This window comes from Herpailurus yagouaroundi, unplaced genomic scaffold (genome assembly GCF_014898765.1).
Source record: "Herpailurus yagouaroundi ecotype Mexico unplaced genomic scaffold, PumYag 195, whole genome shotgun sequence".
NCBI classification, from domain to species: domain Eukaryota; kingdom Metazoa; phylum Chordata; class Mammalia; order Carnivora; family Felidae; genus Herpailurus; species Herpailurus yagouaroundi.
The window spans coordinates 17,127,549-17,151,227 of NW_024412426.1; the positions used below are offsets into that span (position 1 = coordinate 17,127,549).

The window sequence follows — 23,679 nt, forward strand, 5'->3', positions numbered from 1 at the left end:
TTGTAAAGGATGTAACTTTAGGAGTATTGTAAATATGGTTATTTAAAAGTAAAACTTTTATCTCTTTATTTTTTAAAGTTTAATTTGAGAGAGAGAGAGAGAGACAGAGCACCCCAGTGGGGGAGGGGCAGAGAGAATGGGAAATGGAATCATAGGCAGGCTCTGCGCTGTCACTGCAGAGCCTGATGCAGGGCTCAAAGTCGTGAACTGGGAGATCATGACCTGAGCCGAAGTCGAGAGTCAGACGCTTAACCGACTGAGCCACTCAGGCACCCCAGGATCATCATAGTTTTTTAAAAAAATTAATATATAATGGACATATAACATGACGTAAGTTTAAGATTTTTTCTTTTTCAAGTGTAAGTATTGGGAAACTTTGCTTACATAAATAAGTTGATGAGGAGTGAAGGAATTTTGATAACAGTAATGTCACTCAGTTTTTTGACCTTGTTCTGAATTAAGAAATTAAGAAAGAAAGCATTTTGATTTATCCTCAAAAAGAAACTTAATGCTCTATTAGTTAACAAGTCCTTTCTTCAATTTTAATGAAAGCAAAGAATTGGAAGCCAAACACTCAAGAAGGATTTGGCCTTCTGGTCATTATCATTATACACTTTTTTGTCAAGACAGGTACCTTGATTTTGCCTTTCCTGCCCTAAACACTACACTGTTAGACCCTTTTTCTTCTGACTTTCCTTCCCCCATCTCTTCTTCTACCTTTAATAGCATTCCATTTAATTCCCTCCTACCTTTCCTCCTCCAACACATTCACTATTCTTTCCATCCTACTTGCTCTTGAGAGCTTGCTTTCTCCTGTCATTGAGAGGCTCCTGTGAGGTGAAGTCTTCCTGTCCCTGTCCTGACCTATTGCCCCATCTGTTGCTGTCTTCCACTCCTGCCAAGACTTGCTCTCTGGCTCCCCCTATCCATCCATGGTGTGAAAGCTCTCTCCAGCTTCCTGCCTCATCTCTCCCCTCTGTATATAAAATTTGTAAATTGAATTTTCTTACCTCCTTTATGAATGACTTTATTATTCTTTGAAGGGACAACATCAGTGTTACGTTTAAAATCCTTACTTGAAAGGAAAGTAAATAACTAAGAAGGGCACTTGTGATGAGCACTGGGTGTTGTATGTAAGTGATGAATGACTAGAATCTATCCCTGAAACCAATATTGTGCTGTATGTTAACTAAAATTTAAATTAAGAAAAGGAAAGAAAAAGTAAATAAAGTATATTAACATCCTTACTACTGCTAAGCAGTGTCCTAAGTGTTTTGTGTAAACCAACTCATTTAATTTTCAGTCCTGTGAAATAAGTGCTTTGTGTAAACCAACTCATTTAATTTTCAGTCCTGTGAGTTGTTGCCCTACTCATTCTTCAGGTGAAGAAACTAAGGCACAGAGAAGTTGAGTAACTTGTGTAAAGTTACACAGTCATATTGGTAGAATTGGAATTTGGTCCTAAGTAGTCAGTCTTTTTTTTTTTTTTAATTTTTTTTTCAACATTTATTTATTTTTGGGACAGAGAGAGACAGAGCATGAATGGGGGAGGGGCAGAGAGAGAGGGAGACACAGAATCGGAAACAGGCTCCAGGCTCCGAGCCATCAGCCCAGAGCCTGACGCGGGGCTCGAACTCACGGACTGTGAGATCGTGACCTGGCTGAAGTCGGACGCTTAACCGACTGCGCCACCCAGGCGCCCCCTAAGTAGTCAGTCTTAAAAGTGTGCACTTTAACTATACTCTCTTGCTTCTAAAAAGATAGTTGCTAGAATGGAAGTGTTAGCAATAGAAGTGCGTTGTCTGTTCGTAGTACTGTGGCCGTTTTAAGGATCCAGAGAAGTATAATTATGGATGTAGAATATCCTTCAAGTTAAGTGGTATACAAGATTTCTCAGTAAAATGCAATGTGGTATACACACAAAGTATTACAATTTAAGTCACAGTTTTTATTCAAATGGATGATTCTGTTACTGAAACATTAAACTCTTATTCATGTACTTCTCTTTATTCCCACTGCATTATTTCAAGCTTTCCTTTCTCTTCCCTGGTTTATAATAGTAACTTTGTGAGATACATCCTAGGCTCTTCAGAATCAGTCTGCCATCTGTCTACATTTCCAGCCTTAGTTTGTAGTCCATTAATCATTAACAGAATCACTATGACCCTGTGTGTCAGCATAGTGATTTTAAGTCATTTTATCTCCTGGTCTTTAATGACTTTCCCCCCTCTTTCTCACACCGTTATCTGAATTCTTTTCCACTTCTTTTTCTGCTTAGTGAATCTCTGTGCATGTTGTGGCCCAATTCTAATGTCACTTTCTATGTGTAGCCTACTCGTTTACACTTCGATTCCTCCTTGTCCTGTGTTCCGTGTAAGGCTGTTTCAGCGATAGTACCAATTATCACATTATGTTACAACTCCTGCACCATACACATTTGTCTTCCTACTCAGAGTTGCTTGAGTCTTAGATTGAGTCTTACTTATCATTGAAGTGTGGATTGTTAGTGTGGGCTTGATACCTCTCTGGTTTGTTCAGAAATATTAATCGTTAATTAAAAAAAAAAAAAGAGGGGCGCATGGGGGGCTCAGTCAGTTGAGCATTGAGTTCGGCTCAGGTCATGATCTCATGGTTTGTGAGTTCGAGCCCCGCATCAGGCTCTGTGCTGTCAGCTTGGAGCATGGAGTCTGCTTCCGATTCTCTCTCTCTCTCTCTCTCTCTCTCTCTCTCTCTCTCTCTGCCCTTCTCCTGCTCGTACTCTCTCTCTCAAAAATAAATAAAACATTAAAAGAAATTAAAAAAAAAAAAGAAATATTAATTGTTGGATTGTGGTATAGTGGGAAATATTAGATAGTTGGATTCATATCCCAGTTCTCTTATATCATATGTGTTACCATGAATGAGTTCCTGATGCTTTCTCTAATTTTCTTATCTCTAAAATGGGGAGAATGACCCATAGGATAATGTCTATAAATTAAAGTGTTAGACTAGTGCTAAACTGGCTTAGTGCTAATTTCTTTTTCTTTATCAGGTTTTTGTTGTTTTTGTTTGTTATTATCAGTTGGCTGTTAAAGACAGAAAAAAAGAATTTGTAGAATTGGTTAATTCAGTGGTTCAGTGATAGTATCAAGTTCTCTCTTTCTGTTCCTCTGTCCCCATTGGTTCTTTGACTAGCTCCCGCCCCCCGCCCCAAGACTGCAAGATGGCTCGAAGCACTTCCAGATTTCCAGTCATACTGGGTTGGGGTGGGACCTGGCTTTTCTGAAAGCCTATGGCAGCCTGACACTTGGGAGAAAATTATGTTGTTATTTAAAAAAGAGGGGGGAGGATGGTTTTTGATAGGTAACTGACAGTGTCTGCCTTGGTATTTATAGGAAAGTAACAAACAGAAAGAAGAACAAATAAAAATGGTTAGTGCCTACTTCATAGAATCAATCAGGTACCGTGTGGAGGATGGGGCGGTCTAATACAGTGAAGAATTGTCTCCCTCCAGGTGCTGATAGTGTCATTGAGATACATACAGGAAAGCATATATTCTAAACAATTCTCCTAAGGCAGTAGTGGTAGTGATAATAGCTGTTGTGGTAGTAGCTGTGGCAAAACTGTTTCAAATTCAATATAAAATGAAAACCTAGCATTTTCTGCTTAGCATCTTTTTAATTTGGGGGCTTTTTAAATTGAGAATTGAACCCATATAAACAGAACACTTAGGTGATGCGTTTAACAATAATCCGAATTGTACTTTTTGTTTTGTTTCTCTTTTCAGTGAATGAGCTCATTCTCAAACAGAACCAAAGATTTGAGGAAAAGAGGTTCAAATTGGACCACTCAGTGAGTAGCACCGTATGTTTCAACTCTTATTACTATTTTTAATAAATTTCAATTTGTTGTTTCTGATGTTTTAAAATTAATTTAAAAAAAAATTTTTTTTTTTGAGAGAAAGAGTGAGCAAGTGAGCAAGTGGCAGAGAGAGAGAGAGAGAAAGAGAGAATCTCAGGAGGGGCAGAGGGAGGGGGGAGAGAGAGAGAGAGGGAGGGGGAGAGAGAGAGAGAGAGAGAGAGAGAGAGAGAAAGAAAGAAAGAAAGAGAAAGAAAGAAAGAAAGAAAGAAAGAAAGAAGCAGGGCTCACCTGAAACAGGACTCGAGCTCACCCGATGTGGGACTTGAACTCAAGAACCCTGTGAGATCATGACCTGAGCCAGAGTCACATGCTTAACAACTGAGCCACCCAGGTGCCATAATATTAATTACATATCAAAGCTTAGTATATCATTGATTTTTTTTAAAGGAGATTTGTTTTAAGTTTATTCTATTTAATAAAGAACTTTGTTAACTGCATTGTCCAAAATTTAGTGATTATCTTTTGAATGGTCTTGTGGGATCACACTGAGTCATGTTGGCTTGTAACACATGACATTTAGAGGATTATGTGGCAGGGTGAAACTGTGGTTGGTAATTTGGAAAAACTATTGGAAGATTCTGAATTTAAGAGGATCAGTCCCAAACTTATTGAGGGAAGTGAGCTTAAATTAATAACTTACCAAGTACAAAGTTGAAAATATGGCTAGACAGATAATTAAAATCCAAGCACTTCTTTATTTATTTATAAAAGTTTATTTTACTTATTTTGAGGAGGGGGTGGGGCAGAGATTGGGAGAGAGAATCCCAAGCAGGGTCCACAGTCCCAGTACAGAACCCAACACAGGGCTTTATCCCATGAACCATGAGATCATGACCTGGGCAGAAATCAAGAGTTGGACAATCGACAGAGCCACCAAGGCATCCAAAATCCAAGCACTTATTTTGAAGGGAATTCTACTGTTAGCTGTGCCCACTTAATATTTGTCTTGAATATTACTTTTGTATCTGTTACCTAAATTCATTTAAGGGAGAAGTAGTGTTTAATTTAGGATTAGAAGGCTAGGAGCCACTTGCTTGGAAGGAGTAGGTTAGAATATTAAAGTATATTTTTTATATCTATGTCATAAACATATTAGGAAGTAGCAGTTAAGCATTTGTTTTAGACTCTCTGAAACAATCTTCTTGAAGTTGCTATGGTTCTTTTCTTCATTTTTAGAATGGCCACAGGTGGCAAATATTTCAGGATTTGTTGGGAACTGACCAAGATAACCTTGATTTGGCTAATGTCAACCTCATGTTGGAATTACTAGTGCAGAAGAAGAAACAGCTGGAAGCAGTAAGTGTTAGCTGAACTTTAAAAAATTTTAACTGGTGTTCTTTATTGCATTGAGAAAGATCTAGAAATGCTTAAAAATAATAGGGTAGTGTCTGCCACTCAGTTCATTCAATTTTATTCTGTAAGAGCATGCTCAAGGTATCACTTCTAACAAATTCCCCCTTTCCAAGTAAAAGAAAAGACAGATGTCTTTTTTTTTTCTTTTTTAAAATATTTATTTATTTTGAGAGAGAGAGAGCGAGCGAGCGAGCATGAGTGGGGAAGAGGGGCAGAGAGAGAGAGGGACACAGAATCCCAAGCAGGCTCCATGCTCAGCGTGGAGCTCAATGTGGTGCTGGATCCCACCACGACCGTGAGATCATGACCTGAGCCAAAATCAAGAGTCACATGCCACACTGACTGAGCCACCCAGGTGCCCTTCTTCTTTTTTTAAAAATTTGTTTACTTTGAGACAGCAAGCAGGGGAGGAGCAAAGAGAGTGGAAGAGAGAGAATCTTAAGCAGGCCCCTTGCTGTCAGCCCAGAGCCCAACGTGGGGCTCAGTCTCATGAACCATGAGAACATGACCTGAGTGGAAAGCAAGAGTCAGACGCTTAACTGACTGAGCCACCCAGGTGCCCCAAGACAGAGTTCTTATATACAACTTACTTGCACTGTCCAGTTTATATTAAGAAAAACTGAGTGATAAGAAAGACGTGAGAAAATACAGCTTCATTTTAATGGAAAACAATTATATTGGTCATTTTTTTCTAATATATTCCTTGCCATATCTTCCCTTCTTCACATATGAGATTTAGAAGAGAAAATATATACTATTTTTATCTATATAAAATCCTTTCAGCAGGTGTCCGTTGGTGGCAGCTGTAGTCTATGGCTTAAATAATTTATAGAAAGATGGGAACTGGAACTATATATATGCTGTTTCATCTAATGAAAGGAAATAAATGTAAAATTGCATTTATTTTATGTAAACATAAGCAATGTAAAATGTGATTTTGCGTGTATTAGTCAAGAATGGAATATGATCCATTAGGAGCAACTTGCACCTTAGCAGGAGCAGAGTCCCCGTGACCTAGCTTAAATGAAAAGGAGGGGTAAAGTAAGTGAGTGAGTAGCTGACATATATGAAAAGGAAGAGTTTAACAACCAAAGATGGGGAAGATTGGAACCATAGCTTCTCTGGAGACTATAAGGAAATGAGATCAGTCACTTGAATGTTGTTGGATCTTTGGTGCTTTTCATGTCTGTTTCTTTGGGACAGGTCTGATTTCCTTTTCTCAGATTCTTATCACATGGTGGGTAATATAGTCACTTGTACTTTCTTCATTTGTATTTATGTTTTGAAAGAAAAGGGGCTTTCCTTTCCAGTTTCAGTTTAAAAAATTCTGTGGGTGGATTCTTTATTAACATAGCTTAGATCTGGATTGCATCTGATAGAATGGGAGTCTTTTAGTAGGACGAGGGAGTAGCTGAGGTTGTGCTTACCAGAATGGTTCTCCATTGCTGTGTCTTTTTGGGGCACAGGACTGGCAGGAATTTCTCCTGTGTTTTTAGAAGAGGAGGCTTTATCTTTTATTTATTTATTTTCTTTTAGTTTTATTGAGATATGATTGACATATAACACTGTATAAGCTTAAGGTATACAGCATAATGTCTTGACATACATGTATTGTGCAGTGATTACCACAGTAAGTTTAGTAACATCCATTATCTCATATAGATACAGGAGAAATAAAGAAGAGAAAAAAAATAAAAAAAAAGGTTTTTTTTTGTGATGAAAATTTTTTAGGATTTACTCTTTTAGCAGTTTTCAAATACACCATACGGTGGTGTTGACTGTAGTCATCATGTTGTATATTACATCCTCAGTACTTATTTATCTTATAACTGGAAGTTTGTACCTATTGATCACCTTCATCCAACCCCCTCCCCCCTGCCTTGCCATTTCTAGTTAGTACAAATCTGATTTCTATGAGTATGGTGGATTTTAAGATTCCACATGTAAGTGAGATCAATACAGTACTTGACTTTCTCTGTCAGACTTTCTTCACGTAGCATAATGCCCTCAAGGTCCATTCATGTTGTTGCAAGTGGTAATATCTCTTTTATTCTCATGGCTGACTAGTATTCCATTTTGTATATATAGCCATGTCTTTATCCATTCATGGTTGCAGACACTTAGGATGTTTCCGTTTCTTGGCTATTGTAAATAATGCTGTAGTATACATGGGGGTTCAGATGCCTCTTCAGCATAGGGATTCATTTGTTTGGATAAGTACTGAGAAGTAGGATTACTGAATCATATGGTAGTTCTGTTTCCAATTTTATTTTCCTTAAGAATGCCCAGAAGTTTCATTCAAGGTTCAGAGATGGTGGCCAGGCTGCCCATCTCATTGCCCAGCACCTCTGTCTCCAGCATTGGCTTTGTTTTGCTTTTGCTTTTGTTTTGAAAAGTGAGGGAGGATTCTTAACGTGAACTTCTCTTCAGAACTGCCCTCCCAAGGGTTTCCTTATGCCTCCAGCAATGAGGTGTTTGAATTGGTCCTTTGGTGCCTGTCAGCCACCTTGTGCAGAGAGGTTTCAGTAGCTTGCAGTGAGACTGGTCCTTCTGTATTTCAGGGATTTGCTCCATCACAGTTTTTATCTCCAGGTACCTGGGACACAGTGCCTTATATATCTGAAGGCCAAGTGCCCCAGGGAAGCCATGTAGCCATGGTGCTGCCTGTGTACCTAGAAGCCTTCCAACAGATATGTGGTGAAAAGCCGCATGACTATTTTCAATTTTTGGGAAGCCTCCATACTGTTGTTTGCCACAGTGGTTGTACCAGTTCACATTCTCACCACTAGTGCACGGGGGCTCCCTTTTCTTGACATCCTCACCAGCATTTGTTAGCTCTTCTCCTTTTGATAATAGCCATTGTATCAGGTATAAGGTGATAATCTCATAATGCTTTTGATTTACATTTCCCTGATGATTTGTCAGTTATTGGCTGTCAGCGTAGAGCCTGATGTGGGGCTTGATCAAGACCATGACCTGAGCCAAAATTAAGTGTTGGACACTATTAATTTTTTGATTGGATGCCAGGAATTGTAAATTTCATTTTGTTTAGTGCTGGTTTTTTTCCTGTTACTTTATACACTCCTGAGCTTTGTTCTGACACAAGTTAAGTTACTTGGAAATAGTTGGATTCCTTTGAATCTTTTTTTTAAGCTTTATTAGGTGGTAACAGGAAATTTTTATTTTTTTATTTTTATTATTTTATTTTACTTTTTAAATTTACATCCAAATTAGTTAGTATATAGTGCAACAGTGATTTCAGGAGTAGATTCCTTAATGCTCCTTACCCATTTAGCCCATCCTGTCTCCCATAACCCCTCCAGTAACCCTCTGTTTGTTCTCCATATTGAAGAGTCTCTTCTGTTTTGTCCCCCTCCCTGTTTTTATATTATTTTTGCTTCCATTCCCTTATGTTCATCTGTTTTGTGTCTTAAAGTCCTCATATGAGTGAGGTCATATGATGTTTGTCTTTCTCTGACTAATTTTGCTTAGCATAATACCCTCTAGTTCCATCCATGTAGTTGCAGATGGCAAGATTTCATTCTTTTTTATTGCCGAGTAATACTCCGTTGTATATATATATACCACATCTTCTTTATCCATTCATCCATTGATGGACACAGAGGATATTTTTTTGGGGGTTTTTTTTCCCCCCCCCCCCACCAAAGCAAACTTTTTGAGTATTCATTTTGTTTATTTTTGCTTTGTAATCAGTATATTAAGGAAACATTCATACATTTCAAGAATTGCTTAATTCTGATATCCAGATTTAAGCTTGCGAACATGACTTTTAAACCTACAATTAAAGCTATTCATTGTAATTTGCTATACTAGCAACATTAAATTACAGTTACTTGGAGCATTAGTTACATGGTTTAAAGTGACACCTTCCTATCTCATACATGGAAATTAAGTTCTCCATGAATGTCTCCTCACTCTAAGTTTCCCCGCTGCCGAAGTCATTATTCTGAAGTTTATCATGGTCCAAAGAGAAGGGAAAAAAAGCTTAATCCGAACTGAGATATATATATGTGTGTATATATATTAAAAAAGAAAAAGATGGCACAGCAGAAGGGAATGCCATTGTACGAGTGCAGGCCCTCAAGCAGCAGTAAACTCCTTCTTTAGAAAGGTGTCCTTTCTATCACTGGAACCAGAGGCCAGATTACATAGCATACCTTTTTCTTTTTTCTTTTTTTTTTTTTAATTTTTTTTTTTCAACATTTATTTATTTTTTGGGACAGAGAGAGACAGAGCATGAACAGGGGAGGGGCAGAGAGAGAGGGAGACACAGAATCGGAAACAGGCTCCAGGCTCTGAGCCATCAGCCCAGAGCCCGACGCGGGGCTCGAACTCACGGACCGCGAGATCGTGACCTGGCTGAAGTCGGACACTTAACCGACTGCGCCACCCAGGCGCCCCTAGCATACCTTTTTCAAGTAACTGTTCAGGCAATAGAATAAATGCAGAGGCATCATATTGAATCCCACTTAATATAACTACAGACAACACTTCTACAAATCAAGTTCTTTGATTACCAATTAATTACAAGTCTTACCTTCATAGCTTGGTCATACACTGAAGTCAATACATACACTTAGCATTTTAGTCTAATCTGTTTCATGTACATAGAACTGAAATCAGTTACAAGGTATGGCCTAACAAATGCTGGGGGGGGCGGTTAAAAAGTAGTTTTAACAAGTGCTAAACAGATTTACCTTGTACACTGAAGTCATCATACATACAGCAAAGTCAGAGCTTTTATATTTGAGTTTATTCTTCATTTAACTTAAAAAAAAATTTTTTTTTTTTACATTTATTTATTTTTGAGAAACAGACAAAGCATGAGCAGGGGAAGGGCAGAGAGAGAAGGAGACACAGAATCTGAAGCAGGCTCCAGGCTCTGAGCAAGCGGTCAGCACGGAGCCTGTTGTGGGGCTTGAACCCACAAACTTTGAGATCATGACCTGAGCTGAAGTCGGACGCTCAACTGACTGAGCCACCCAGGTGCCCCTCTTCATTTAACTTTTAAAACAGTATTATAGTTGAATATTAAAAACAACAGGAAGTAGTCAGCTATGATTGTGGTCCTTCACTTACTCGCTACTGTGTAGAGCATGCCAATAGTGTTATTCACCAGCCCTGTTAAGAGGTCTGACACTGAGCATCACCCCCAGGAGGACGTTCATCATCCTCATGTGCTTCTCCATTGTAATGGTGCCATCTTTCTGATTTGGATCAAAGTCTGCCAGTTCTACCTGGTCCAATTCATCAGTCTCTACTACTTCCTTCCTCTCAGGTAGGAGTTTTTCCAGTATAGAGAGTTTGTCAGGAGAGAAAAAGCCTTTCTCAGGAGAGTTTACCTTAAATGTGATGATTAGGTGACCTTTTTTCATATGGTCTATGATAAATTGGCATGCCTTCATTTAGCACACCCTTGATATCTCCATGCTTGACAATCTCACTTGGAATGAGAGGTGATGACGGTGGTTCAGTTGTCAAGAGTAGATATTGTCTTTTGAAAGCCACACAGTGCTTCAACCAGCTGTATATCCATACATATGAAAAAATCTCCTTGTCCATTGAAAACAGCATGGTCCTTCTGATCTAAAACAGTGATGATATCTTCTGGTTCCAGTCTTGATTCTTGGTCTCCTTCACCGTGGAATGTTATCTTCTGACCATCTTTCATGCCTTTGTCAATATGAACTTCTAGAATCTTCTTTTCTTGAACTATCATCCTCCCATTGCAGCTTTTACATCTGTCTTTAGGTCTGATCCCTTTCCCATGGTCCTGGCACTCTGTGGACACAGATTGAATTTGTTGAGCCATTCCAGGTCCCATCTGGTGAAAAAAAACTTTATTTCTTTCTGTTTAAAAAGTTTATTTTTTTATTTTGAGAGAGCCTGTGAGCATGAGTGAGCAGGGGAGGGACAGAGAAAGAGGGAGAGAGAAAATTCCAAGCAGGTTCCATGCTGTCAGCATAGAGTCCAATCCCACGAACCTTGAGATCATGACGTGAGCCCCTTGAGACCATGAGCTGAGCCGAAATCAGAGTTGGGAGCTCAACCGACTGAGCCACCCAGGTGCTCCCTATCTGACGGATTCTTATTTGCATCCCAGTATGTTGGTAATTGGGACAGCATTGTGCCACTCCTTTCCTACAACCTCAGCCTTCATATTTGTTGCAAATCACATTCTTTTGCAGAGCTAGTTTTCTATCTTGAGAAAGAGAAGAGAGCGTGAGCAGGGGAGGGGCAGAGAGAGACTAGGAGAGACAGAGTCTCAAGCAGGCTCCATTTATAGATAATCGGTATAAAAAAGTCCTAAGAAGGGTGCAGAAGGGTATTTGTCATCATTGTTGGGGCACAGAGCCTTGATGAGTTTGTTCTGTGTGATAGTTTAGCTTTTCAGGAATGTGTCTAAGGTTTAGTAAATACCACTTTGTTTTGCAGGAAAACAATTCACTTTAAAATTTTCATGATACTATGTTTTAAAAATTTATTCACTTGTGAGACATTAATTCAGTTATGTTAATCAGAATATCCTAATGTGATTGCTTCTTTATATTTGTTCTCCCTTGTCCTTATTGTCTTGACTTAAACATTTCATTGATCTGTTTTGCCTTTTACCCTTTAAAATATGAAGAACCCTCTCCTCATAGGGGATAGACTCTGGGAGTGGGTGGCCATGCCTTTTTGTGATATGTATAATATTTAGGGATTTGTCAAATTTTGACTGGCTTATTCTTATCATCTGGGGACTTGGTTTTATTTATTTATTTTATTTTAGAGAGGCGGGGAGGGGGAGAGGGAGAGAGAATCTTAAGCAGGCTCCACACTCAATGCAGAGCTGGGTGCAAGGCTCAATCCCAAGACCCTGCGATCATGGCCGAAATCAAGTAGGTTGCCTTACTAACAGCCATCCAGACGTCCCTGGAGACTTGTGAAACAAAGGTTCTTGGAATATTTTCTAGAGTAACAGAATCAAATATAATTGTCCCTATTTGTTTTAACAAATGCCCCCAGACAATTAATTCTGTTGCATAACAAGGTAAATGAAAGTTTTATTATTTTTTGTTATTAATTTTTGTTTGATTTGGAAATGATTTTCTGGTCTTTATTATTCTTCTTTTGAAATATATAAGAAATTAGAGTTACCTTTGTTAATAAACTATCTCATTCCATTTTTAGCTTTTGATGCTCTTTTTACATATATTCATTCATCAGTTTCACCTAGAATTCCTTGTTTCTTTGTGTGAATTTTAACAGTAACAGATAAATATTTGCAGTTTTATATTTTATACCCAGAAACTGTCAAGCTTATAATTATCTTTTATCTATTACATGTTTGTTTCACTTAACAATTCAGATTATTTACCTCTTCCTTCATTTGATTATATTAAAATATTTGTTCTTAAATGTCTGATTTTTGACTGAAATTCTCTATGGACATATATTCTCACATTTGTGTGAGTAGGTAATAGCCACAAATAGTAAGTTTCATTTCTAAAAGGTATGAATTCCTTCCCAAATATTATTCTGCCTTTGGAGAAAGTGATTTTAGTTTCCAGGAACTATGTTGAATCCACTATGATTTTTGTCTTGGTGTTCTCTTAGTTTGGTTGGAAGAGAATGCTAGGGCAGATAACAGAATTGCCATTTCCTGTAAGCAGTTTTTTCAGTATGGTAGATGAGAAGTGTAATTTAAAACCCCTGTTTCTTAAAATGAGTTTTAGTTTTGGGGAAATGGCTTCTTTTTAAAAATGCCAGTTAGTAAATGAGAAAACTGATTAATAGAAGTTATAGGCTGATTTAAATGGATGCATGAAGTTGTTTCATACTGGTTATACTGCAGTGTTAAAGAAAACTTTGAACTCATAGTCATGTTTTTAAAAGAACAATTATAATTTTCTGTTATAGGAATCACATGCAGCCCAACTACAGATCCTTATGGAATTCCTCAAGGTTGCAAGAAGAAATAAGAGAGAGGTATATTATTTTGTATGTTTTACATAAAGTTTCATTTACTGTTGACTATTCCTATTATTGCCCATTTTTGTAAAGGCATTTCATGCTCAAAAGTTTATTTAAACATTTAAAAAAGGCTTTTGAGTTGTAGGCAGTTTCCTTATGCTTTGTTATTTTAACTTTTACCTTTAGAACTTGGTACTTTGTTATTATTTTTAAAACATTTTTATTCTTTATTTTTTACTTTTTTTGGATACTTTATCATTATTTTTTAATGTTTATTTATTTTGAGAGCGCACGTGAGCAGGGGAGGGGCATAGAGAGAGGGAGAGAGAGAGAGTCCCAAGCAGGCTACGTGGGGCTCGATCCCATGAATCTTGAGATTGTGGCCTGGGCCAAGATCAAGAGTCGGATGCTTAACTGACTGAGCCTTCAGGTACCCCTACAAATTGGTACTTTAAAAATCCCTTTTTGGAGATGTACTGAAAAGTTTTCTGTAGGATTGAATACAGTGACTTACCTCAAAGCTCTAAAGAACAGAAAATAGAATTATCAAATGACACCCTGAAAAGAGAACTTCGGAACTTTAGATAATAAAGTCTTAGGTATTTTTCTTATGGCAGAAATGTATGCTGGGGGGAAAAACAGGCAAAAACATAGCTGCCTATTTGGAAATTGGAAAGTATGTCATGCAGGATAGCTAAAAGGTAATTTTTTATTAATAATCTTATAATCAGGATTTTTTTCATTTGACATTTATAAAATTCTTCAATCATTTCACACTTGTACAAAATATGGGAAAATCAAAGGCAAAATTCTGTATTATGGGGAGAATGCCAATATAACTTCAAAAAGGAGTTCTACATTTAAATTCTGAACTGTCCTCAAATCTCTTATATTTTTATTTTAAGATTTCTAAGTAAGATTTTTTTATTCACCTAGAAAATACATGTAATGTCTATTATGTGCTCAGTTCTAGGCCATCTGTTTTTGAAACTAAAGAGAGATGTTTTTATTGTGATGAAGTATGGTTAGTGTGTGTTGTCAGAACCTTACATTATCTTAGTTTGATGTTTCCCTGTTTCGATTATTCGTGATATCTGTTTTTACTTTTTCTTACTTTGTTCCAATTGGATTTTCCTGTACTATGATACTGTTGATAGCTAAATATTCTTTATCTGGTTTTTCACTTGTTTTCTTAAACTTAAGCTTTACTGAGCTAATAATTGTGGTTTTAATATGTCTATTAACAAAAACATTTTCATTATAAATTTAAAATTTATTCCTCTCTTTTTTTCTTTTGGTGGCTACTTAAACTTTGATCTGCATAAGAATCACCTGAAGATAGTTAGAATCCAGGTTCTGGTTGGGGGTGTGTTTTGGAGCCCCATAGTCTGCATTTCTAGGAAGCTTCAGGTGATGATGTTGTTGGTCCTTGGACCACACGTTGCGTAGCAAAGCTGAAAATTTTATGATATATGGAAATGAAATTATTACTTTAATATGTACACTCGACGTCTTTTTGCTATAGAAAATTCTTTGGAAAAGTGATAGTTTTTCATATCGCATACATACCTCCCAACTTTTTAAGACAGAATGCGAAATTGTTTTGCAGTAGTTTCATACATACGCTTCTTTCTGCCTTGGACTTTAAACTCCTTGAACATGGGATTAAGTACATGAGGAATTACGTGATAATGAGTGAGTAAATGACTCAATTAAGTGTGTAGTCCAAACATGAGGGTGTCTGAGGGTTAAGTAAACGGCTGGTCATTATCTGTGTCATGAATTATTATTAAAAGTTTTTGTTTTAATGTTTATTTATTTTTGAGAAAGAGGCAAAGTGTGAGCCAGGGAGGGGCAGAGAGAGAGGGAGGCACAGAATCCAAAGCAGGCTCCAGGCTCTGAGTTGTCAGCACAGAGCCTGGTGTGGGGCTCGAACTCACGAGCCATGAGATCATGACCTGAGCTGAAGTCAGACGCTTAACCTACTGAGTCACCCAGGAGTCCCTGTGTCCTGAATTATTTAAGGTTTTTATTAGACCCTGGTTTTTCACTGCTTTTCTAGGGGTCTGCTAATGCTTGCAACAAAATTGTTAGATTTTAAAATGTCTCAGGTAATAAAAGGATACAGTATATAACTCTAAAAAAACTGTGAAGATCCTGAGATTATTACCTTACTAGCAATCTCACAAGTTAGCCTGTAACACTTTCATTTGTGCTATCAGTTACAGGAGACTTCTGGGCTGGAGATAGAGGATTTTATTGTGGGCACATTTGGTGCACCTGCTTCATGTTTGTGTTTTCTCTGAACCTCAAGTCTCACCAGGGTGTCGTAGAGATGTGCTCAGGCGAATGCTGCACATACAGTGTATTTATGTAACAACAAAGGAACCCCGAGTTTGAGAAATCCCAGGCTTTTAAAGGGGTCTCTGGCAAACGTATCTAGTCTTTGCCCTGCAGGGAGATATTATTTTTATCATATTGATCAGAAAATAAATCTGCCCTCTGTCACAGGCAAATTCAGTATTTCTGTGTTTGCTGTAGAAACATCCTTGAAAAGATAATTTGGAACTAAAGCTATGACAGGATGTTCAGAAATGGGAGAGAACAACAGAAAATTATTTTCTAGTAAATAATTCATCCTTTGATTGTAATTTTTCCTCTCTCGGATGTGGTGGTTGAGGGCCTCTAATAGTACCTTCTAGGATACCGCTTTTGATCCATAGCTCTTAGTATCTGTGTTTCTGTGTTTTTGCAATTAAATGTCTGGGTTAATTGTACTGTAGAATTTTATGGTTTGACTTTAGATTGGTCTTTGTGATTGAATGATTTCTTTTTCCATTTTGAACCATATTTTCTTACTGTGGGCAATTTAACTATGAAGTGCACTAGTTCTAAGTACTTCTGGATATTGATATCTATTTTGTGCATTGATTATATTGTTATTACTACATTTTGGTTTTCTTTGTTTGTTGTTGTTGTGCCCATGCTTTGAGTATTTCAGGTTTAATTATGTAAGAGACACTGAGGAGCAAGGTTAACAAAGTTTAAAACATTTGAAAATTTAGTGCTATGTCAATAGACTTTAAAAATTTATCACTTTGATTGAATTTCATAAATTTCTCCATAATTGGAGTCAGGTACCAGTATTGATATGTAATCATAAGAAACTTTAGTCTAGGAATTTAGTTGATTAATTTAGTACCCACAGAATGAAGTGTTATATTTTTTCACATATATTATGAAGTATATTTGCATACTTAATCCTCAAAATGAATATCGTTGTTAGAGGTCTTATGTCCTGTTGTGTAATTTATACTTGAACTTATTCAATCAAAGTATAGGCTGACCAGGCGGCATAGTACTACTTTTGAATTTATTTTCCTAAGATTAACATTCAGACTTTGAAAATTAACTTTGTGATCTTATACTTAACTTTTATTGGGGTCATGATGCACGTTGGTTTAGATATTTATATATACCAATCTAAGAAGTTAAATCTGCTTTTCAGATTTAACATACTTATTTGCTTCAATATCACATCTTGCTAGTACTTTAGGGCTATTAGAATCCTACATTTAATTTTTCGTTTTTGAGTTAATTTTCCCTACTGACTCTTTTTCAGATATTAAGAGGACACATAGTAGGCGTTTGCATTTGTTACCTATTGCTGTGTAACAAGTTACCATCAAATTTAATGGCTTGAAACATTAAACGTTTAATATCTTGGGTCAGGAATCATGGTGCAATGTAGCTGAGTGCCTTGGCTCAGGGTTTCTAGCAAGCTACTGTCAAGGTGTTGGCCAGGGTAGCAGTTACCTCAGAGTTCGCCTGGGATAGGAATCCTTCCAGGCTCACCCATTGGCTGTTGGAAAGGGATACCGATACCATGGCAAATGGACTTCTCCATTGGTTGGTTACTACATGGCTGCTGGCTTCTCTCAGAGGGAGCAAGTGAGAAGGAAAGAACGTTTTGAAGACAGCAGTCACTCCAATTTGGAAGTTACATTCCAGCACATGTACTATCTTCTGGTCATTAGAAGCAAATCATTAGGTCCAACCCACACCAGGAGAGGTAATTAACACAAGGGTGTGAATACTAAGTGGGAATCTTTGGAGGCTATCTTAGATTCTGCCTACCACAGCATTTGATAAGTATAAATATTTAAAGTTTTTATTTATTTTTAGAGAGAGAGGAATGTGAATGCATATGAGTGAGGGGGAGGGGCAGAGAGAGAGAGAATCCCAAGCAGGGTCTGCTCTGTCAGCAAAGACCCGAGGTGGGGCTCGCTCTCACAAACTGTGAGATCATGACCTGAGCTGAAGTCAGAAGTTGGATGCTGAACGACTGAGCCACCCAGGTGCCCCAATAAGTAAATATATTTAAATGAACATGTTATTCTTTCTTCATGGTCAGATGGAACAAAAGGGCCCTGGGTTTAAGGTAAAAGTCAAATTTGTACCAGCATTTAAATGATTGCCTTATATTTCATTTGACTTAGTTTTAACTTTTGGGGGCACCTGGGTGGCTCAGTCGATTAAGCATCTGACTTCAGCTCAGGTCATGATCTCATGGTTCATGGGTTTCAGCCCTGCATTGGACTCCCTGCTGTCAGGGCAGAGTCTGCTGTGGATCCTCTGTCCCCTTTTCTCTCTGCTCCTCCCCTGCTCACACACTCAGGCGCGCTCTCTCTCTCTCTCTCTCTCTCTCTCTCTCTCTCTCTCAAAAATAAACATTAAAAATATTTTAAAAAATTCAAAATGTGTTTCTGGACATTTGTGGTACCTGTTTAATTTACTGAAATAGGACAGCTTTTTTTTTTCATTCTTTTTTTTTTTTTAATGTTTATTTTGAGAGAGAGAGAGAGAGAGAGAGCGCGAGCGAGTGAGCAAGTGAGCAAGCACAGGCTGGGGAAGGGCAGAGAGAGAGGGGGAGGGAGAATCCCAAGCAGGCTCTGCACTGTCAGTGCAGAACCCAATGTGGGGCTCGATCCCATGAACTCTGAGATCATGACCTGATCCGAAATCGAGTCGGATGCTTAACCAACTGAGCCACTCAGTTGCCGTAGCTTTTTTTTTTTTCTTTTTAATTTAGATTCAAGTTAGTTAACATATGTAATATTGGTCTCAGGAGCAGACAGTTTTGATAAGTAAGTCTTGGGTTTCTTTTTGGTTTTGTTTGGAGTTCCAGTGAATTTTGTATTGTTTTTATATGAAATAAAAAAGTCCATAAACAAATTTACAGTTTAAAGATTTATAGAATGACCATCCATGTAACCACTGTCCTGATTAAACAGTCAGGTTATTGCTGGGACTCCCAAGGTTCCTGCCTAACCTTTCCAGATTGTTGCTTTTTCCCTTGTCCATTAAGTCGGTCAGTATTCTGATAATTAATCACCTCCCTGTTTTTCTTTATTATTTTGATGCCTAAGTATTTATGAGTCTCTGTTTTTTTGAACTTCAAAAGATTTACTTCAGCACGTTTTGTTTTTTTCTGTTCTTGTCTGAGACTCAATTTTAAGGTTCATCCATATTGTATATGGCTATAGTAGATTAGTTTTGTTGCATGGTATTTTATTAATTGAATATACCGCATTCAACCATTGTGGTTGATGGGCTTTGGAGTTGTTTTTGGTTTTGGGCTATTCACAGACAATGGTACTATCTTATGTATGTACCCAGGCACATATATGCATGTATATCTGTTTGGTATGTATGTAGGAGTGGAGCTGATGAGTCATAGGACAAAATATATCTTCAAACTTAGTAGATAACAAACTTTTCCCAAGTAGTTGTATTAGTTACTCTTCCTACAGGTGTTTCATGTGTGTTATTACTGCACTGTATTCTTGCCAAAAGTCTATTGGTATCACAATAGACTTTTTTCAGTTTAGCTAATCTGGGGAGTATGTACTGCTATCTCTTTGTAGTTTTAATTTGCATTTTTCTAATGACTAATGAGGTTGAGCACCAGTTAAACTATGTTTTTTACTGGCTGATTGGATTTTTTGTGTGTGTGTAAAGTACTTGTTTAAAGTTTTTTGCATCTTTTCTATTTAGTTGATTTTGTTAATGGTTTGTTGTTTATATATTCTAGATAAAAATTCTTTGAACTATCTATCTATCTATCTCTATCTTTAGTAGATATTTTCTCCCATCTAATTGGGCTGCTTATTTCATTACCTTAATGATGTCGTTTGACTAACAAAAGTTTCTATTTTTTTTTTTTTTAAGTTTATTATTTGAGAGAGAGAGAGAGCTCGAGCACCAGCAGGGGAGGGGAAAGAGAGAGGGAGAGAGAGAATGCCAAGTAGGCTCTACACTCTCAGTACATAGAGCCCCGCTTGGGGCTTGATCCCAGGAACCATGAGATTGAGGCCTGAGCCAGAATCAAGAGTCCAGGAATCAGGTGCCTAACCAACTGAACCTCCCAGGTGCCCCTGTTTTTAATAGAGTTAGAGTTATTGGTCTTCCCTGCCTTTTGAGTTAGATACAGAATTTCCCACCTGCAGTCATGAGGACATTTTGCCATATTAAGTACTTGAAGCTTTATTTATTTATTTTTATTTTTGACATTCAGGTTATAATCTACTTGGGAATTTATTATCATGTATAATGTGAAGGATAGGCAACTTTTCATATGGATATCCATTTGTCCAAGCATCCTTAATTAAGTCCATCTTTTTCCTATTGCTCTCAAGCACGACCTTTGTCATGCATAATGTGTCCATGTATGTGAGGGTCCATTTCTAGGCTCTCTTTTTTGCTTCACTGGTCTATTTGTCTATCTTTTTGCAGAACTATGTTGTGGTAAATGCTAGAGCTTTAAATTACTGTTCTTTAGGAAATTCTCAGCTATCTATGGCTCTTGTTATTTCTATATAAATTTTATTTTACTTATTTTTTTAACTTTTTATTTTTGAGAGACAGAGCATGAGTGGGGGAGGGGCAGAGAGAGGGGCAGATGCTGTGTCTCCAGGCACAGAATCTGAAGCAGGCTCCAGGCTCTGAGCTGGCAGCACAAAGCTGGACGCGGGGCTTGAACCCACGAACCGTGAGATCATGACCTGAGCCGAAGTCGGACGCTCAACTGAGCGAGCCACCCAGGCACCCCTTTCTATATAAATTTTAAAACCAGCTGGTACATTTACATGGTAAACCTGCTGTGATTTTTTTTAAACTGGGATTACTTTGACTCCGTAGATCAATTTGGGAGAGTATATCCATATACAATATTGAGGCTTTTGACCAATGAATGAAGGATTTCTCTGTATATAATTAGGTCCTTAAGAATGTCCTTCACAATTTGGATATTTTTTAGGGAATTCTTACACACCTTTGTTTTAGATTTATTAGGTCTTCAGTAATTTTTTTTATACTATTATAAACAATGTCTGTGTCTTCAATTTCAGTTTCTTACTGTTTGTTGCTGGTGCATAAAAATATAGTTGATTTTTATAGGTAATTTTTTTATCCAGCAACCTTGTTAAATTCTTATTAATTCTAATAATTTATTTGTAGATTCTTTTATGTCTTCTGTATACACATCGTCATCTGCAAGTATTAACAGTTTAGTTTCTTTCTTTATGATCCTTATATCTTTTATTTATTTCTCTTGTCTTACTCTGCTGGCTAGGACATCCGGTACAATGATGAATAGAAGTGGTGATAGCGGGGCATCCTAGTCTTGGTGCTGATCTCAAAGTGAAAGCTTTCGACGTGTCACCATTAGGTATGATGTTTTCTGTAGGTTTTTTTGTAGGTACTTTTTATTGTTCAAGGAAGTAAATTTCTATTCCCAGTTTCCTAAGAGGACTTTTTTTCCCCCTTTAATCCTTAGTGGGGATGGAGTATTCTCCAAAATTTTTGTGCATCTGAGATGATACTTACTTTTTTTCATTCTGTGAATGTGAGTAATTAAATTGGTTTAACATAAAAGGGTCAATTAGCTTTGCAGCTAGGGTGATCATCCATCCTGATTTGCCCAGGCATATTCTGTTTTTATCACTGAACATTCTGCATTCTAGGAACACCCCCCCCCCCCCCACCGCCCCCGCCCCAGGATGGTTGTTTGCCCTACTTGCATTCCTAGTGTAAACCAAACTTGGCCATGATGTATATCCTCTTCTGTATTGTTTAGTTTGCTGATACTTTGTTTAGGATTTTACATCTATTTTCATTAGTGAGATTGTCCTATAAGTTTTTTCTTATGCTGATCTTGTCCAGCTTTGCTATAAAGTTTGTTATTTTATCAAATGAGTTTGGGAATGTACCCTTCTTCTGTTTTCTGGAAGAGTTGTGTAGTCTAGGGAGGATATTTTTGTTGAATGCTTAATGATTTTACTGAAGAAACTCTCTGGATTTGTTGTTTGTTTGCAGAAAGTTTTAAACTATTGATTAGTTACTGCAACACTTAAGGTGCTTATGCAGTTAATGCTTATTCTCTTACAGAATAACAGAATAACTGTTACTCAACAGTTACGATTGTTCAGTTTTTGTTTTAAATATCACCTATGACATGTTATGCTTTTTCTAGTTGTTTCATCTAAATTTTCAAATGGATTGGTGTAAGATTGGTCTTAATATTAAGTTTTGAACGCCCCCCAGAGTGTTTAGTAATAACTTTCATTCCTGACTTTGCTTACTGCTGCGTTCCCTTTTCCCTTTTTTTCTTGATTCACTCTTGCCAGTTTTATGAGTCTGTCTATCTAAAAGAACCAACTATTGGCTTTGTTTCTGTTCTCTTTTTATTTTTGCTTTCCATTTGACTAATTTATGCACTTTATAATTTCTACTGTTCTACTTTCTTTGGTTTTATTTTATTATTCCTTTTCTAATTTCTTAACTTGGATGTACATATTATGCATACTGCTTTTTCTAATATAGGGATTTAAGGCCATAATTTTTCCTTGGTTGCATCTGATGATTTCGGTATGGTATTTTATTTGTTATTCCTTAGTTCAAGAGAATTTCTAATTTTCATTACAGTTTTTCTTAGGCCTATGGGTTATTTAGAAGTAAATTTATTAGGGGGCTCCTGGGCAGCTCAGTAGGTTAAGCATCTTTCTCTTGATTTCTGCTCATATCACGAACTCAGGGTTTGTGAGATCAAGCCCCATGTCAGATTTTGCGCTGACAGCACAGAGCCTGCTTGGGATTCTCTCTCTCTCTTAAAAGAAATAAAGAAACACTAAAAAAGAAGTAAAATTATTACTTGGACATTGGAGTTTTCTTGTTGCCTTTTTGTTACTGATTGCTGTTTTAATTACATTCTTATCAGTAAATAGTTGGTGTTTTAATCCTGTCTATTTTTATCAGTAAATAGTTGGTGTTTTATCAGTAAATAGTTGGTGTTTAATGTCCTTCAGATATTAAATATGATACCTGCACTGTCACTTTAACTGCATTTAACTGTTGGTTAAATTTTGAAAGATTTGTCTTTGAAAAAGACTGTTTTTTCTGCAATTGCATGCTGCAGTGTAACATTTGTTAAATGTGTAGCAAAAAATTTCTGCATCTTTACTGAGTCTTTGTTTCCTTGTTACATGAATTACTGAATAATTATATTTGAGGTGAGTTTCTTAAAGATAGCAAGAGTTTTTTTTTTATCCACTCCGCCAGAATCAGTCCTAGTATATTTAGACCATTTACATTTAATAGAAGTGTTACGGCTTAAGCCTACCATTTTATTCTTTGTTTTATGTTTCCTTTGTTGGTTTTTGTTATTTTATTTTTTTATATTATTATTTTTTAAATACATACATATATATATATATATGTATTTTTTAATGTTTATTTTTGGGAGAGAGCTAAGGAGGGGCTGGAGAGGATCTGAAGTGGGTTCTGCAGTGACAGTAGCGAGCCAGATGTGGGGCTCAAACTCACAAACTTTGAGATCAAGACCTGAGCTGAAATCAAGAGTCTAACACTTAACTGACTTAGCCACACAGGCACCTCGGTTTTTGTTATTGTTGTTTTTCTTTTATTTTTTTTTAATGTTTATTTAATTTTGAGAGAGAGAGTGTGAACAGGGGAGGGTCAGAGAGAGAGGGAGACACAGAATCAGAAGCAGGTTCCAGGCTCTGAGCTGTCAGCACAGCACCTGATGCGGGGTTCAAACTCACGAACCATGAGGTCATGACCTGAGCTGAAGTTGGACGCTTAACCAACTGAGCCACCTAGGTGCCCCTGTTGTTTTTATGTTTTCTTCTTAAGGGTTATCTGAATGCTTCTTAGAATTTTATTTTTATTTATTCATAATGGTTTTGAGTACATTTCTTTGTATACATTTTTTAAGGGTTGCTGTAGATATTACCTTATATTTGTAACTTATCACACAGTACTGGTGTTGGTATCTATTTACATTTGTTTTTTTTTAAATATATTTTAATTTTTAAATTGTTTTGAGAGAGAGAGAGAGAGAGAGAGAGAGAGAGAGGAAGAATATCTTAA

General features: G+C 37.1%; 1 protein-coding gene and 1 pseudogene across 3 annotated transcripts in view; one reads left to right on the top strand and one right to left on the bottom strand.

Annotated features, from left to right (window-relative positions):
- Nucleotides 1-23,679, top strand: part of COP1 (COP1 E3 ubiquitin ligase) — a 259,773-nt gene that overhangs the window by 44,431 nt on the left and 191,663 nt on the right. For 2 of the 3 annotated variants that reach the window (XM_040446709.1, XM_040446710.1), the window contains 3 exons: nucleotides 3,767-3,843; nucleotides 5,077-5,196; nucleotides 13,177-13,245. In XM_040446709.1, the coding sequence (XP_040302643.1) occupies nucleotides 3,767-3,843; nucleotides 5,077-5,196; nucleotides 13,177-13,245 (266 nt within the window). The remainder of the gene's footprint in view (nucleotides 1-3,766; nucleotides 3,844-5,076; nucleotides 5,197-13,176; nucleotides 13,246-23,679) is intronic. The other variant, XM_040446711.1, reaches the window with a different exon arrangement.
- On the bottom strand, nucleotides 10,239-11,191 carry LOC121011908 (dnaJ homolog subfamily A member 1-like; annotated as a pseudogene).